Source organism: Pseudopipra pipra, chromosome 5 (genome assembly GCF_036250125.1).
Source record: "Pseudopipra pipra isolate bDixPip1 chromosome 5, bDixPip1.hap1, whole genome shotgun sequence".
Classification (NCBI taxonomy): domain Eukaryota; kingdom Metazoa; phylum Chordata; class Aves; order Passeriformes; family Pipridae; genus Pseudopipra; species Pseudopipra pipra.
In genome coordinates this window covers 35755237-35772649 of record NC_087553.1, presented here as the reverse complement: position 1 = coordinate 35772649, position 17413 = coordinate 35755237, and the positions used below count along the sequence as shown (strand labels likewise).

The following is a 17413-nucleotide window of genomic DNA, read 5'->3' as shown; positions in this document are numbered from 1 at the left end:
GGAGCAGGGCAGTAGGGTTGGCCCAAGCTCGGGCCCAGAGCTCAGCCCAGGCTGAGGCACGCCCCCATTCCCGTTCCCGGTCCTGCTCCCGCCGCGGCCGCCCCTAACCACCCCCCCGGCCCGCCCTGTCGCCGCGTGCGAGGGGCGGGGCCACAGCGGCGCGGGCGGGGCGGTGCTGCCGCAAAGCGTGCCAGGCGGGGCACAGCAGGGTGCGTGTTTTGTCGCACTGGTGGAAGTTACGGCACTGCGCTTTGCGGCACGCGCCCCTGCTGGCGGGCCGGGCAGCCCCGCTCGCCCTTTTTGCGCAGCCGCCGCCGCCGAGTTCAGGTGTGTGTCCGCGCCGCTCCGGCCGCGCCGCTTCCAGCCCGGCTCTCGGCGGCGCTGACCTCGTTCTCTCCCTCTCTCTTGTAGGAGCAGCCATGCCAGCCAAGGGTCCCCTGCAGAGCGTCCAGGTCTTCGGGCGGAAGGTGAGGCGCGGGCACGGCGGCCCGCACCGCGTGTTCCGCTCTCCCGGGCTGGGCCGCGCCCTCAGGCCGTTCGCGCTCGGAGTCTCTCGGCCGCAGCTCCTCGCCGGGGCCGTGCGGCGGGGCTGGGCCCGCTTGCAGCCCACGTGTCCCGCTCCAGGGGTGCCGAAGCGCGGCCTGTGCCCGAGGCGGAATTGGGGGGGCGGAGGGGATTTGCTCTCAAGGGAGTGGTTCTGGGGTCTCTCTCTCCAGACCTCGGGAGCGGCCGCCGCTGCCGTCTGCAAGCCACAGGGGCCTGGCTTATCAGTGGCGGTGTCAGAGGGCCACGTTGTGAGGTGGTGGCGGGAGGGTAAAGTTCTCACTGCTGGAATCTAGCGTCTCGAAAAATTCAGGGTAACGTGCTCTTGTGAGAAAATGACCCACGCAAATACGGTGTTACAGAAGGGAGAGAGTCTTTCCTTTGTATACAGCTACATCTTGGAACTACAAGCACACTTTTATTAAGACTCTGCTTTAATGTCAGTATCTGGAAGTGTAAGTAGTGGTATTGTTTTGTTTAGTGCAAAATGGTAATTTTGGGCATTGGACTAAGACTAATAGATTTTAAGCTTAACTGAAAGTTCACACTGCTTGTGCAAAAATGAAATGCTGTACTAATACACGTTCGTATTTTTAGAAAACCGCTACAGCTGTTGCCCACTGCAAGAGAGGGAATGGCCTCATTAAAGTGAATGGAAGACCTCTGGAAATGATTGAGCCCAGAACTCTGCAGTATAAAGTAAGCACCCACAGTCTCTGCCTTTCTCCCCTTGGGTGTTAAAATACCTTTATACACCTCATTACTTGACAATGGAGATGAGTTGCTGACAGTACTGAATTTTTGGTTGTTACTTGATTACCTAAAATGTAGATACTGTTATGAAAATTTAGAAAACTGCACTAACATACGTCAGTGTAATTGCGTGGAGTATTTTCTGCAGTTCTGCATTTTTAAATGGCTTAAAGCTCTCATTTTAAAAAGGTTGTTTAGAACTTTATGAAATGCCTGCTGAGCTGCGGAGAGAATCTAAAGCTGGCTAGATAGCTATAAAGTGTAATAAACAGTGAAGAAAACTACCAACAAATCACTTCAGGTTTTCAGTTTTTATAAACTTGATTTATTTTTTGCATGTAGTTATGGCATTCTACTTAAACTATTCCCTTGCTCTTAATTCCCATATGCTTTGCTATTAAGATATTTGAAACTTATATTTATTGAAGTCTTGAGTTTATTTATCTTATGACTGCACTGGTAGATGTCAAAAAACTTTGCAAGAGGTGTATCTAATCTAGATGTGTGCTTCTAAAATAAAGGCTCCATTTTTCAGAGTATTCAATAATGTCACATTTTGTAAATGCACTGCAAGCTCCCGTCCTGATCACAAATGAATACTCTTTATGTTTTGCTTCCCAGCTGCTTGAACCCGTCCTCCTCCTGGGGAAGGAAAGGTTTGCTGGTGTTGACATCAGAGTCCGTGTGAAGGGTGGTGGCCATGTAGCACAAATCTATGGTACGATTTTTGGTGGGATATCTGGTGTGGAGTAGATCGGGTTAAGCAATTCTAGTGAGTTGGCGCTGGCTGGATGCCAGGAGCCCACCAAGCTGCTCTGTCATTCTCCTTATCTGGATGGGGAAGGGGAGAAAATAAGATAAAAAAGACCTGTGGGTCAAGATGAAGGCAGTTGAATGAAACAATAGGAAAGGAAGGAAAACAAAAGGCTTCCATGAGGAGGTGATGTTCAGTCACTTCCCAGGAAGTACGGCCTCAATACCTGTAGCAGTTTCTTCTCTTTCCTCTTTGCTTTTATTGCTGACCAGACATCCTATGGTATGGAATATCCCTTTGGGTCAGCTGTCCTGGCTGTGTTCCCTCCAAGATCTTGCCCAGTCCCAGTGTAGTGGTGGGGAGCAATGTTTGAGGCACAACCTTGATGCTGTGGGAGCGCTGCTCAGCTGTAGCCAGAGTACGCACCATGTGAGAACTGTCACAGGAAAATCACCTCCATCTCAGCCAGACCCGATGTGGCCATATGCTTAAGAGGCTGAGTTCAGAATAGTGACTTGCCAAACTCCATGTTCTGTTTCTTTTTCCACTGCGCAAATGTAGTTTTTCATAAGGGCTTATTAGTTATGTTTTGTGTGCAAAGCTGTAACATCTAGAGTAAAGTGAGTGAAGTAAATTGATGAAGTTTTGAGGAAATGTGAGGAAACTACATGGTGCAGTGTGACAGGGCAGTTCAAATGCAGCTGAGCACAAGGATTTTGGGAGGGGAGGAATGGTGTTTATCATTAGAAATTAAATCTTAATTCTGTATTTCCGTGTTGTTCAGAAGCATCTTTCAGCTGATAAGCAAAGCAAGGCAGTTTTACCCTTGCAGAGAAGGTTGAGAACATCCTTGCATTAGCTGTTGATAAAAGTTCATCTTTGCAAATAATAGATTTGTTCTGCTCTTTTAGTTTGAATATAGGGTAGCGAAGTGGAGCTGAGACTGCATAGAGGGCAGAGGCAAGTTTCAGGCTCAGAGTTGATCACATTTGTTTTTCAGACCATTCATATTTTCATCAAAATCCTGATGTCGATGGTTTGACAAATAACAGTGTAACAACATCCTGACGGTTAAGTCCTCTGCTTCTGGTTTGAGTTCTGGTTACTGTGCTATAGGGGTTTGTTCGTGACATGTGCTAGCACTCATACCCTCATGTTGTCCGTTTTCCCTCCTTAGTCTTTCAACACACTGCTCAGTTTTGTCCTTGTTGAAAAGTATAGACATTGCAGAGAACTGTCTGTCAGGAGATGTATCTATGTTAGTACTGGGGAGATAAGGTGGTCAAGCTGCCCTTGTACAATTTCTTGGTTAGCTGCAGTTGTCAAGTCACAGATGAACTGTGGGTGGCCTCTTGACACAAGTTTCTTCAGATTTGCCAAAGTAAAGGTCACGTAGAGTATTAGGGAGGGAAAGGACAAATTGGCAGCAAACAAGATAGCAAGTTTCTCAGATAGCTGGAACCATGTATTTAAATTTTAAATAGATTTGCAATCCTTACGAATGCTTTACCTTTTTTTAACAGCTATCCGTCAAGCTATTTCCAAAGCTTTGGTGGCTTACTATCAGAAATGTAAGTAATTTTGACCGTTGTATTAGCTTTAAGTGGAAATGTATGGCTTTTGGTAGTTTGATTGCAGAAAGTGTTAATATTGATGTTCCATGCGAAACTGCTTAAACTGATGATTTTTTTAAACAGATGTTGATGAAGCTTCCAAGAAAGAGATCAAGGATATTCTAATCCAGTATGATAGGACTCTACTGGTTGCAGATCCTCGCCGTTGTGAATCCAAGAAATTTGGAGGACCTGGTGCTCGTGCACGCTACCAGAAGTCTTACCGTTAAAATTGTTTTACTGTAATGAGAAGTCAATAAACATAAAGAATTTGATAATTTTTGTGTTTCTAAATTGTGTTTTTCTAAATTGTGTGGGTAAATAGATTTTTTTTTTCTCCACTGTTAACTTGAAATTAATACACAAATTGATAGGTATTAAATTAAAATCAGAGAGCTGATAGCAATTTTCTTTTATCCATTCATAGTAAGTCTGGATAGGTAGGGTCTTGGGAATAAAGAAGACCTTTGTCCTGTTGATCAGTGTGTGGTTATCAGAACATAATGGCTCACATCCTAGGTTTTACGGGTACATGAAGCAATATAGTGGCTCATGAAAGCAGAGTTCAATCTTCGCCTTTCTGGTACAAATTAACGTTGTCAAAACCAAAGTAATTACCAGGGGCAGGGGATGGAGGTTTGTTGAGCTCTTGCATTACCAGATAATACAAAGATGGAGTTTTCTAGCTTGGTATGTCTAAATGTAGGAAACTTAAAAAAACAAGCACCATGTATTTGGTTAAAAAGTAGCCTTTAGTAAATGTAAACCAAGAATTTTGTGTTGCAAGATTGGGTCTGAATGATTCATCCTTCAACCACATATTCACACGGTACAAGCACAGGGATGTAGACGTGGTGATGAACATTAAATAATTTTATTAAAAAAGGAAAATCTCTTTGGAAGTCAGAAAACTGCTTGTTATGAGTTAGGTGAGGCAGTTTGAAGGCCTTAGAAAGGGGGGGGGAAGTAGAGTTGAAAATATGAAAATACAGGATGTGTGTATGAAGTGTTGGAGAAGTTTCAGTTTCTCTTCCATTGATCCAGGGACAAAAAAAAATAGAGTTTTGAGTAGATATGGGATATACCGACAAGAGACTGTTGAAAAGGCTCACGGTCCTTTAGAAGAGTTGCAGGTAATGGAGTGAGGCCTTGGATACAAGCTGACCCAACAGGTATGGCCACACCCCTGAGCTGTTTCCTGTTTAAAAACCAGTTTGGAGAGGAACTGGGGAAAACTGGAGACCAAGACAATCAGAGCCCAACTGCTGTATTGCTCTCTAAGCCTGGTAGTTGAGTGTCTCTTGTATGCTTTTTGTGCCAATACTGAAATTATCATAGGAACACCTTGTTACTTGAGTTTTTTTTTTTAATTGGGCTTTCTCAGCATGGTATTTCTTCTCTAATTTACTTAATGGGAGGTTATTTCAGCATACTCAGGTCAACACAAAGTTAAACCAGCTTTCTTTGTGAGTTGGGGAAGTGGAAAGAATAGTAAAATTCTGCCCTTTTGCTCTAGTTTGGGAAAACAGGTGCTTGTGCCTTTTTATAAATGTTATCATTTGTCATGATGTCTGCTTTTTTGGTACAAAAGTATTAAAGGCATCCTCACTGAAGTGTAGTTATTCAAGAGTTAAATGTGTAACTTAAACAAATGCCTTCTGAAAAGGAATTCTCTATCCATCTCCCGTTTTAGCTGTCAGTGTCTGCCACAAAATAACTGCATTCCATGACCCGAATAGAAGTAGAATGCTCGTATTGAAGTGGAGGGGACTGTTGTATGTTCTATCACCAAGTTACACACAAGAATTTTTTGGTTTTACACTAAGCAAATGAGATATTCTATTCCAGACTCTAGCTGTCTCTGGCAAGATGTGTGGTCTGCTTTTCTCAGTCCTCTCTTTCTGCACTCTAAGCTCTTGGGCTGCTGAAAACTGCGATGCTCAGCCTCCTAGCCTGGCTTTCCAAGGAAAAAATGCTATGCAGACCTAACTTAGAATTTGATTGCTTGAATTCCTGTGAGTTTTGTGAAAACTGGCATCTTGATAGATGGTAATTAGCTTCAGCGGAGGAAAAATAAGCCTTTTAGTTGTTTGGCTCGTGTAATGACTGAAAAGCAGTGGTTCACTCATTGCTTAGGAAACGTGTACTGGCCTGCCAGTTGGCACATCTGAGGCTAGTCCAAAACTGATTCTTGCCTAGCTGTTATATTAGTGGGATGGAGGAGAAAAGACATGATGCAAAGTTGCAGTGTGTGAAAATCAGGGAGGCAGGGGGAGATGCAATACTGGATGCCAGTAACCTTCAGGGTGGATTTCACAGTTAGAAGAAACCTGATGGATCCATTTTTCTGCCCACAGAACAGGTTGTAACAATTGTGGATTTTTGTTTTGCAGTTCTTTTAAAGAAAGTCTGAAAATAAAACTTGCATTGCTACTAATATATCCAGAGATTATATCTGCATGTCATTTCTTCAACCAGAAGACTCTTAGCATAATACAAATGCTTTCTGAACTGAACTCTGATCCCATAAAAATGCCCCGTTAATCCTGTAGAGTGATATCATTCCTATACACTTGCTTTCTAAATGAGAAATGTTTGTGGAATTAGGCTGGTGTCTGCCTGGGTGGCTGAACATTTTTATCCTAGGAGGTTTCTTACTGATCACCCACTAGAGGGCTTAACTTCATTGAGGAAACAGAACCACTGTGAAATTTGAAGGTGTAAGGAGGAAACCTGTTTGATCTTCAAACCCTTAGTGAGGATCTTGAGCAGCTGTGGACGTGGTTCTCAGAAAAAAAAGAAATGTTCCTGACCTCCTATCATCCAGCTCTTTCATTAGTTTCACCAATGCTAATCCTTAGGAAGATCAGGTGTGCACAATAAAATGTGGTCTCAATTGAATTCTTCATTGAAAATACCAAGTTTTGTTAACTGCAGAGGATCCAGTTCAAAACCAGGGCAAGCTTATGTCCATGGCACGGAAGGCAGTTATTTTTTCACCCACTGTTTATAATCTTGATAAACAGTGTGACCTGTATATAAATTTAAGTCCTCTCAAATGTCATGTTGGAAAATTTGGAGAAAATTAATTTTGTCTGTAATATACAAATATATAAATATTGAAATGTTTAAATTTTATTTTTAAAGAGAAATCTGTAACTTAAAGATGTAACACCAGCATTTTTAAAGTGCGGACAAGTGTGTTCTGTCTTGTACTTGTTTCCTTCCAAAAGAGATTATTTTCTAATGCCTTTTTTCTGTTCAGATTTTTCGGAAACGCCAATCTGTGAGTATTCTAATACTTGTGTAGATAATCTGTGTTGTTGCCTTGATACAATTTGATTCAATTTTTTTCATCTCTTTCTTAATATAGTCGTCTGAGTTACAGTTCAGTGTACTTGGCTGAATAATTCTTTTTCCTTAGCTGACATCCTTAATGTGCTTGGGATTGTGCTTTTTCCTACCCTGCCTTGGGCAGAGATGTCCAAACCTAATGAAGCCTATTGTTCTAACTCTTAAAAAGTTCCTTTGCAGCTGATGAGGCTTGGCCTACTTTTTAAATATTAGAATTTAAGCAAATGTGAAATACTAACCAAATATTCACTCAACTCTGCTATAGAAAAATTGAAAAAAAAAAAGTCTATTTTGGATAGTTTCTGTTAAACCAAAATAGTTCATTTCTATGAACGTTATATTAATGGAAATATTTATTTGTGAAATTACATATGAAGCATGGTGGGAAATACAGTCTTGAGGAAGGGAGGAATCCCAGATCAGATTTCTCTTGGAACAGTTTTGAAACCGGACTTGAAAGTAAGATAACATGGAGGCTGGTAATGGAAATTTGAAGATCTAATGCTTGATTTCATCTCATCTTGAGAGTAACCTTCAGTGAAAGCATATTTCCTCTAAGTTCCCACATAAGAGTTAAAAGAGTGACTATATCAATGAGTCGATTTGACTTAGGAACTCACTTCTTTTGCTTCTGTTTGCAGTCTGGAGTGGTTTTGGACCACACAGAGCACATACAACTAAGCTGGGAGATGCAGTCTGGCTGCACACAAGCAGCTGATCTATGGGACCAGGCCATAGCCAGTCAAAAGTAAAAACAAAACAAAAAACCCTCTGGAAACACAATTATTGGAATGTCAGCTTCTCAGATCCAACAGTTTGCAATAAGTATCCTTGTGCCACCAGTGGTCCTGAACTTGCACAAGTGCTCTTGGCTGCTATGTGGATACAGGGTTTTGTCCTTGTCTGTGGTTGGAGAGGCTGAGTGTTTTCATTTGCTTTCTGTTCTTGTCCAGCTGGGGAGCAGGAAAGAGAAAAGTCTGGAAAGATGATGGGGAATGTTTTACCTGAGAGAGGTCATCAACTTCTAAATTTTATTTGGGTCCAAACGCACCCACAGAGGGTCTCACAAAGCATGTCCTACGAAGAGCAGAGGGCTAGGCAAAAGACAGGTTTTGCAAAATAAAATAAGCAGTAGCAATTTCAAGTAGCATTATATGTGTCTTTAAAACTGTTCTTTTTAATGATTCTGTTTACAGTAAATCAGTATTTATTTTTAAAATTTAAAATTATGATAAAGCAGGTAAAAGTCTTTAATTTTAAAACATAATTTTAATTTTGGTTAAATTATATTTTTATATTTTAATGAAAATTAGAAATGAAACCCATTGTTATATTGAATTCTTTCTCCTTTTTGCTAATATAAAGTTTTAATAATGTTTTATTAAAAACTAAATATAATTATCCTCTGAGAAACCTTCTTTTATGGTATAAGCAAACTATACACAGAAATACATCTAAAATATTCTTAAAAATCCAAGTGTATTATTTAATAGAAGTTCACCTCTCCCCTTTGAGGACAGATAAGAAATGTTAATATGTTAATTTCTAAAACCATCTGGTTATACTTTATATAGTAGTATCATTTCAGGGTCTTGCAAAACTATTTTGCTATACTAAGCGGTGAAGAGCAGCACTCAGCTCAAGCCTCAAAGCACACAAAGGTGTGTGATGACTGAAAGATCTCTCAAACCACCATGACATGGCAACATTTGTGTGTCATTGTCTGCTATGTTATAAAGGGCCGATTCAATTCAACAGAGGAGTAATACTTGCAGGTCTGGTGCAAGTGTAACTAATACAGACCCTGCTGAGGAGTTACCATGCATTACTAATGAGGGACATGCAGCCAGGAAGTTGTATGCAACACTCACAAAGCTCCTGAAGCTGTATGTAGCTACCAAGCTTGATGTCTCCTTTTATTTTCCTTTTTTTGCATTGCGTTGTTTTAAATAATACATTAAATTAACTAATTTTTAAAGGATTTAAACACACTGTAGAAATACATTGTTCTAAGATGTCATGTAATCAAAGCCATTAATTTGGATAAATTCCCTATTCCTAACTTATACTGAAATGAACATTGTAGGAAAGCTCAGTTTAATGATACCATGGAGTATATTCTTGCTTCATTCGCTGCTGTCCTCTTTGCAAGGTAAGAATTTTATTCCATTTCTTTTAACTTTTACAAAGATTTCTCTAAGTATTTTTCTATCATTATATTTTTTGACCTTGCTGGAATTTATAAATGCCAATTAAACATTTACATCACCATTGTCTCTCACAGGTGTAGAAACTAAAATATAACTTTTTTTTTTAAGACACATTTTTATATCTCTGAATTTGTTACAAAACAATTACTTATGAACAAAATCTAAGTTTCTTGTATTTCTTGCTATTTTTGTCAGATGAATAAGCATTTTCAACGGGATATGATTTTGTCTGAACAGACTGCACCTGCAGTTTAAAATTTTTAGACTGATAGGGCAAAAATTGCTCTTCTAATTACAGAAATGATGTTATTTTCTATGTAGTGCAACTGGATCTTGCAGATAGTTTTCATGCAGCAATTATAAAGATTTCTAAGGCAATAAGAGAAATTGTTTTGTTGTTTTGTGTATTTGTTTTTATTTGTTTATTTGTTTCCTTGTTTTTAGCATGGACTAATTTAAAATTATTTACAATTGAATCTTACAAGTAACACTCAGAAAATTATTATAACCCTAGAAGTTTGATTCTGAAAAGCTCTGAGCACCTCTTGTATTTTATCTGTTTTGTTCTGAGCCTGTGAAGAACTATGAACTCTTTTCCCTCTTTCATGGGAGCATGTACCAGAACTGAGACCATGAAAACTTGCAGGTGAATAATGCTTGAGAGAATCAAGTCCTCAGGAAGGAAAGCATGTAATGCTACATTCCTTGGAAACAGAAAAATTTTGTGCAAAGATGCTCTTTAAAACTCAGGATCATTGAAAAACAAAATTCAGTAGTGTTGTTTTAAACTTCACATTGCTTGCCAAGGACAGAGTAATGCTGTAGGAAAAAAATGTTTAACTTGATGACTTTTTAATCCGCAGGATCTTATTGCAAGCTTTCTCCTTTGAGAAGAACTTTGAGGTAAGGTTTTGTTCCTTATTTGTCAAGTCCTACTAACAGAACAAGAATGAGCAAGTGTGACGCAGTGCAAGTTAGAAAGTAAAATATAGCCTTGAATTCAACATGTAAAATGTCATCTACATGTAGGTTGGATGTAGAACACACTTTCAGAATGTTTACAACTCTTTTCAAAGTATTTACATAATGGGCACGGGTCCTTCATTTGAAAAATGGAGTTCCTTATGAAAAACGATACTTCTATGGTCTTGAGAATGCTTAGAGGAATAATGGAATGAAACCAGCATGAGATCATGATTTCATGACTGGAAAAATACATTAAATGAGTATCCTTCTACAGTCTTAATTGCATGATAAAATCGTAGCTGCTATTTGAAGCACAGAGAAGTAAGTGCTGTATAACCTTAAAATAAACATTTTCAATACAAATCTTCATGTAGAAGCTGAAATCCAAACAAAACCCAAACTAGGGAATGTTCCTGATCCCATTGAATTAAATGGGAACTATGCCATCCATTTCAATGGAAGCATCCAGTTGTACGTAGCTTCAAATGTCTAATGACCTCTAATGCATCTAGCAAACACACATGCAAATCTTGGAATATTGATAGAACTAAGTGTGTTTTATAGTTTGATGCCCTTGTTTTGAAACTTAATCACAAATTTAAGTTGGCTCCAGCTGGAGAGTCATCTCTTGCTATTACAAGTACCATCACAGTATATTCAAGCAACACTCAGGGGAACTTACAGCCACTCACACATAGCATCAACTAAATATGAAGTGGCTTTACAGTTTTGTATCCTGTTGTGTAAGCCTGTTTTGCCTATTTACATTTCCCCACAGGCTCCAGGTACCTCCCTGTCCAAGCAGAGATCAGAGTGCTGCCCAATTCGGTAAAATGAGACAACGACAAAAAAAAAAAAGAAAAAAATAATCACCTTTTTAAATGTTAACCCAAGAAAGACCTCTTTGATAAAGTTATGGTAATCAGAGAGAAACACTTCTCTCAAGGGAGTTGCTTATTCAGGTTGCTCCAGGGACCTTTGATAATACAAGATCCTTTTTGTTTTCTTCCAGAAATGAGTTTAATGCAACTCGACAGAAAAGAGATCTTGTAACAGCCGAGGTAGGTAATACCTCCAAAAGTGGGAGGGAGGGAAAACCCTCCTCCCTTTTCTGCTCTGGACCTTTGCCATCCTTACAAATGAACCTTTGTGGGGAGAAGGGCTGCGGTAACAGGAGGACAGTGAGGACAGGAGCAGCTAGTCCCCATCTGCCCAGCCCCGACTGACCCAGGGCCTCATGCCTTCATTCACTCTCAGCAGAGCACCCAGTGGGCAACCTTCCCTGATGAGCTGACTGACGCATACCATGGGAAATAAACCCACCATGTCTCTCTCTGTCTTTTGTGAGAGTGAACAGAATGTCCTGGAAAGCTGTTTGTGTTTGGTGAGAGGCACAATGGCGGCGCCGCTGGCAAGGCTCCCTCATGCACGTGGTCAATGGTGGCTCCAGCGCAGCCCTGGTTACTATTGCCCCGGCCCCCTGCTGCCTCAGTGTTGCACCTCAGCAATGCTGCTCTGAAATTTAATAGTAAACGGAGAAATCTCATTCCCCCACTGGTGCACACTTGGGTTATGGACCCCAGCCAAGGGTTATAACCCCGTTTGACGGGGGTAGGCAGGAAGCCGGAGACTGTCTCTCCTCAGGGTCTTTGCGAGGAGCCTGCAGCCGAACCAGGGCTGATTTACCCCAAGTGCCTCTGAGATCTGTGTGCCCCTGACTGAGTCAGAAGGCAGTGGGTGTGAAATGCTGTGCTAAAATCAACCGAGCCTCTGAGACAAGCGGACTGGTGGTATCTTTGGAGGGGACCTCAGCATGGGAGTGCTGTTGCACCAAGGACGCTTTACTGCCCCAAAATAACACAAAGGCCAAAAGCCACTTTCCTGAGGCAGGCAGTTTAGAGTAGCTATCATGGAAAATGAAAATGGGTCTTGTTCAGAGAGGGAAGGGACACCTTTCAGCTAGCAACAGGCCATGGGAACCAGGAATAGTTTTGGTAGGGGGGCCTTCCAGGTGATGATTTGATGAAATCTATTTCAAGTTGATTTTAGACAGATCATGCTACTTGGATGCATCCCACTAAGCATTTCCATTTGGAAAAAGGAAGTCTTTATGTCACTGTAAGAGGCATTAGTAAGACTTAACCTAACATGTTCCTTGCATGGCACTGTTCACTTTCAAATCCATCAGTTCAAATTCCAGAAGTGGAGAATGATTGGTGTCAAGAGGGAAGAAATAAATTAACTTACAAACAAAGATTAAAACAATTTTTGTACTTAGTTGTGCAGCCTAAGGCTGGTGCTTATGTCTGTGGGGAGCACAGAAGGGTGACTGTTTTTCTCACAGATTATCAAATAGGAAATAAGTAAAAAACAGAGGAAAGAGTAGCTATTTAAGCAAAAGGGCCCAGATTTATAAAAGAAGGGATTTAAACTGGCCATGAATAAATGTAAATGGGAAATATGTAGCTACTCATCACTTCACCCTGCTAAACTTTTCAGTCAGACTAGTTGGGGGCAAAAGCCCCAGATTACTTTCAGCCTGGAATAGGATCAGTTCTTGGAAGGAACAATGTGACATGACAAGCTGCAGTAGCAGGGTGCTTGGGCAGATCCAGGGCTTCCTCATAGTCTGATGCTCCCTTGTTCCTAAACAGGAAGCAGCTCAGGCAGATCCACTTTCTCTTTTGTTCAGGATGAACCAAAATGCAATTCTGAAGGTCCTCAAGGAGGACATGAAATCCATTGCAGCTAGAGTGGCCACAGTGGGATGATCAGGGTGCAGCACAGAGCATGAGTCAAGGGAGAGGATGAAATAAGGGATGTCACATCTTCAAGCTCACCAGCTATGGGTATTTGACTGAAGTGAAAATGGCAGATTGTTCTCTGTCTCCTCACTTTTCCTTCTAAATGTAAATGCAAAACTTCCCAGGTGGAGCCCCAGTGGTTCACTGGAACTGGGGGGCATGAGGGAAAGCAAGCAGTGATCTCACAGCACAGCTGTGTCCATTCTCATCCCCTCAAAACCTGTGCTTTTCCTCCGCAGCCTGCCAATCCCTCCTGCAGCACCCACGCCTCTGCCTTGCTGGCTGAGATGCAAATTGCTGTTCTGTATTAAAAGTCCCAACCCAATGTTTGGGCGCAAGTACTCAGGCTCTTATCAGCTCATTTGTAAACCACGAACACCCTGATTTTGCTTTTATGTTTCTCTGACAGGTTCAAGCTGCGTCTTTGTTGCATCTTCATGGGACCCAGATGCAGAGTCCACCAGGAGGTGAGTGCTGTGCTCCTCACCCGTGGGAGGAGAGAGTCCTGAAAATACTGCCTTCCTACCAGTTCCTCTCTGTTACCATGGGCTGTGGAACACCTCTTCCTTATGTTCCCTACAAAACCCTGCCCTGTCTCATTTTCTCATGTTATCCATGTTAAATTAAGAAAAATTCCTATTAAAATTGTACTTTCAAAATAAGGCCTTACAACCAAATCTCGACAACCAACTAAGCCAATACTTTGATATTGTTGGTTTTTGTTTTGTTTTGTTTTGTTTTTTTTTTAAATTTAGGTCTGTTGCAATTTTTCTTTTGTGCCACTTTTTTTCTGGCCTTGGCAGAGGATGTAGGTATGTCAGAGAGACAAGTAACTGGTTGTGCAAAGGGACAAGGGTGCTCAGGCAATGAACACGCATCTGCTCCTGGAGAGTCTTAAGCATTGTACAACCATGTAAAGGAGGCCCAGGTTACAGAAGTTGTTTTACAGTACAGTTCATTGTATTCAACTTGGGTTGGAATTTTGGTATCCTTCTTGGAAAATGCCTGGGCAGGTCCTTTCTGTTGCATTTTTCTATGTAAAAGGATATATGCAATTTTGCAACTCACAATTCTAACAACAACAAAGAAGTTTTCCACTTCCACCAACCACAGAAGTTGGTGCTGTTCTAGAAGCAATATTTTCTGCTTTGTCAGTATTTTCAGAGTATCTGTGTATATTTGGAAAGCAATTCTTTAATGGAAAAAATTCAAAACTAAGCATGCAAAGGAATTTTCACAATGAAGGATGATATTCATAATAATTGGTAGCTTCTGTGTACCTTTAATGTAAAGGTCCCATTTTATTCCCATTCAAGATCACTAGCAGCTATTTTAATCTCCATCAGCAACACTGAAAGCTTTTGTATGTAGGGTTTTAATCCTACTCCAAGAAGGAAAACAGCTATCTGCAAAACCTGATGAAGTTTTGCTTTGGGACTACTTTTCTTCTCCACTTTTGGGGAATTATGATTTAGACCCCCCTCAACGAATGATTAGTAAATGACAGGGAGGTCTTAGCTTTCAAACACACTATAAAACCCTTTAATGTAACTGCTTTTGGAAACAATTACTAATTATAAAACAAGCCATTCCCATGGAATCTAAAGTCTCTGACTCCAGTCACCTCTTAAGCAGAAAAAACCTTCTAACTGACTTTTTTTAGCATGTGGAGAAGGTTGTTTATGACTGGTTTTGACTCTGTAAATTATATATTCTGGACTAATCATAAACTGAATGTACCCTTTGCTGTAATGCTTAGGAGGGAGGAGCTGAACATATGTATAAATTATGCTGAATTTAGTCAATTAGAATAATCTGTGTCCTGCATATTTTGAGATCAGCAGGACTGGGATTTGATTTCTTTACATGGGAACTTGACCTTTTGTTTTCTGGGAGGAGGTTGACCTTTTGCTCCTTTGTTAGTTTACAAGTCTCAAACCAAAAGAGAGAGAACCTTGTTTCTCTTTTAACCAAGGAACCCAAAGGATAAAATTATGTAAATGTTAAAAAATGGAGATTGTTGTTTGTTAATTTTCTCAGCTAAATAGCTGCTTGTGATTTAACAATAAACAGATTTAATGGGGATCTTGCAGCCTGTTTGCAAAATACTGTATCTACTAAAAGGCTGCTATGCCTGCTTACAGGTTCATGTCCTCAGGAGTGCCTTAATGGAGCAGCCTGCACAGAGGCGGGTGATTGTGACTGTCAGTTATTTCAGGCTCAAGGAAACAGGTGCCAAATTGGTAAGTTTTGGGCCAAAGGGTTTAGTTTCAGCTTCAAGGGAGATACAGGTTTTTAAAACAATACTGTTAGCAGCATATTTGTGATTCCTCTGTGGTAAAACTGTCATTCGACAAGTAGCTAGGAGTGTTAGGGATGTATAGAGAGCAGGAATGCCTATATTTTAGCACTTGGGCTGTAACAATGCACAGATACCAAAATAGACAGATCACCATCTAGTGCATCCATAGCCAAACAGATTTTTTATAGTTAGCTGAACAACCAAAAAGCCACTGCCTTTTTTCTAACAGTGAGTTACTGCAAATAAAATTACCAACTATTTCAGTGCACTAGTTTCTGTAATTTGCTGTTTGTAGGGATCGACAAGAATTGTCTTCCATTATTGGGAGGATATCGAAATCCCTGGCCTCTATTTGTAATTAAAATGTATCCACTGAAGCAAATAAAAAACTTAATGATGGTTGCATATGGTTAAAACTACAGACTAAAGATTAAGAAAAATACTGACTTTATTTAAAGTTGAAGAAATAAATTTATCTTTTGTACTTGCTATGTATTTCCTTTTAAGCTCTTATTTCCTTTCCGAGCTCCTACTTTCATAGATGCCTGTGACACCTGTCAATTTTTTATGACAGTGCTTGTTGTAAACTCACTGTGCTCTCTCCAGTACCTAACACTGGTAAGGACAGAGATGGGATTTGCAAGTCGTGGGGACAGTACCATTTTGAAACATTTGATGGCATCTACTACTACTTCCCAGGAAATTGCTCCTATATTTTTGCAAAAGATTGCAGTACTCCAGAACCCCAGTACACTGTTTGGGTAAGTATGTGAACATAGACTAGAAATAAGTATGTAAGTAAATATAGAAGTAAATGAGTAAGTAAAATAAGTAGAGAGACAGCAAATGTACCAAACTGCTCATTGCTTACTTAGACGTAAAATTATTTTCTGGAAATGTTTAAACATATGTACAGTAACTCAAAATACTGGTGAAATTATAATCAACAGAGTCAGGATATTAAAAATAGTATTTCTTACTCCTCCTGTCCTTAATGAGATTTTTGATCTCTCCCTTCTTGGAGATACCATGGATCTCAAAGCAAACCTTGGAAACTTCAATGAACTGAAGCTATCAGATAATAAGAAAAACTGATTTGCTGAGTAAAGTGCAAGCAGCTATCGCCAGGCACCTGAGCATACTGGGCCCCAATTCACAGCCTCTGACATGCTGTGAGGATCTGCCTTCCTGGCCGATGGGATTTGCTCTCCCATCCTGTCCCCTCTGGGGATTTGCATTCTAATTTTGGATTACCTCTAAGTCATTCCGAGAAGATTAACAGCTCAAAAGCCTTCATCTTGACCTATGTATGGAAGGCACTCTTTTTAGTAATTTCTTCAAGTTACTGGGTATCTGTGGTTAATGACTTTGGATCAGGGAGAGTTCAAACTTATACCCTGTTTGGAGAAAGATGCCCTGTTTGTCAGGCTGTTAGTTACTGTGGGGAGAGCATACAAGCTCATTATGTTACTTCATACACAGTGGTTGGAATTTAGTGCTGACTGGGCAGGGAAAAGTGGACAAGAGGGGTCCTAATTCTGAGCTTTGGTGGGTACAGTGCTTGCAGGGATGAGGGCAGATCTACATGCTGACTTCTGCTCTGAGGACTTTTTTCATTTATAAACAGATGATCTCCCCTCAGATAACAGCACTTAGTGAAGATAAATCTACCATTAAAACTGCCATTTCTATTTACTGAAGATATAGAGAGATGTGTTACACCTACCTTCCACAATATAATTTTAATTTTTTTGATTCTATATGCAGCTGTGAATTGTTAGGAGTTTTCAGAAATTGCTGTAGCAAAGTCCAGTATTATATTAAAATCTAGAATCAATATTTCAATGAATTGCAGTTGCTCTGGAAAGAGAGAAGCTTCCATTCAATTGCTGGAACAAATGTCATGTTTTACTAAAAATTGAAAATGTTTACTCAGCAAATTCATAAGTAATGTGAGACTGCAGTCTCTACAGACTGGGCAATGGAGAGCCTAAAACCTTGCCAAATCCTCACACTGAGGTCCTTCTGGCTTTAATAATCCACTTCTCAAGAGGAGAAAAAACCCACAAAAATTATTTTGATTTTCCTTGATTGTGTTTCTGTCTTAGGCTGGG

The 17413-nt window shown here is 40.4% G+C and overlaps 2 protein-coding genes across 2 annotated transcripts in view; both read left to right on the top strand.

The window, feature by feature from the left end:
* The first annotated feature begins 214 nt into the window (after window positions 1-214).
* Window positions 215-3941, top strand: RPS16 (ribosomal protein S16). Its single transcript, XM_064655584.1, has 6 exons — window positions 215-327; window positions 412-467; window positions 1141-1242; window positions 1918-2014; window positions 3574-3621; window positions 3748-3941. Exons 2-6 carry the CDS (start codon window positions 420-422, stop codon window positions 3891-3893), a joined length of 441 nt encoding a protein of 146 aa, XP_064511654.1. The 5' UTR covers window positions 215-327; window positions 412-419; the 3' UTR covers window positions 3894-3941.
* A 4608-nt stretch (window positions 3942-8549) lies between these two features.
* The window catches only part of OTOGL (otogelin like), a 91371-nt gene continuing 82507 nt past the window's right edge, over window positions 8550-17413 (top strand). The window contains exons 1-5 of the mRNA XM_064656903.1: window positions 8550-9272; window positions 11107-11254; window positions 13407-13464; window positions 15142-15240; window positions 15906-16060. Coding sequence (XP_064512973.1) covers window positions 9091-9272; window positions 11107-11254; window positions 13407-13464; window positions 15142-15240; window positions 15906-16060 — 642 coding nt within the window. The 5' untranslated portion in view covers window positions 8550-9090. The remainder of the gene's footprint in view (window positions 9273-11106; window positions 11255-13406; window positions 13465-15141; window positions 15241-15905; window positions 16061-17413) is intronic.

Excerpts from the sequence above, each read along its gene's own strand:
- RPS16 (XM_064655584.1), top strand. The coding sequence starts at position 420 with ATGCCAGCCAAGGGTCCCCTGCAGAGCGTCCAGGTCTTCGGGCGGAAG. Across the intron at positions 1,243-1,917 it reads CCAGAACTCTGCAGTATAAA|CTGCTTGAACCCGTCCTCCT; the intron begins GTAAGCACCCAC and ends TTTGCTTCCCAG. Across the intron at positions 2,015-3,573 it reads CCATGTAGCACAAATCTATG|CTATCCGTCAAGCTATTTCC; the intron begins GTACGATTTTTG and ends TTTTTTTAACAG.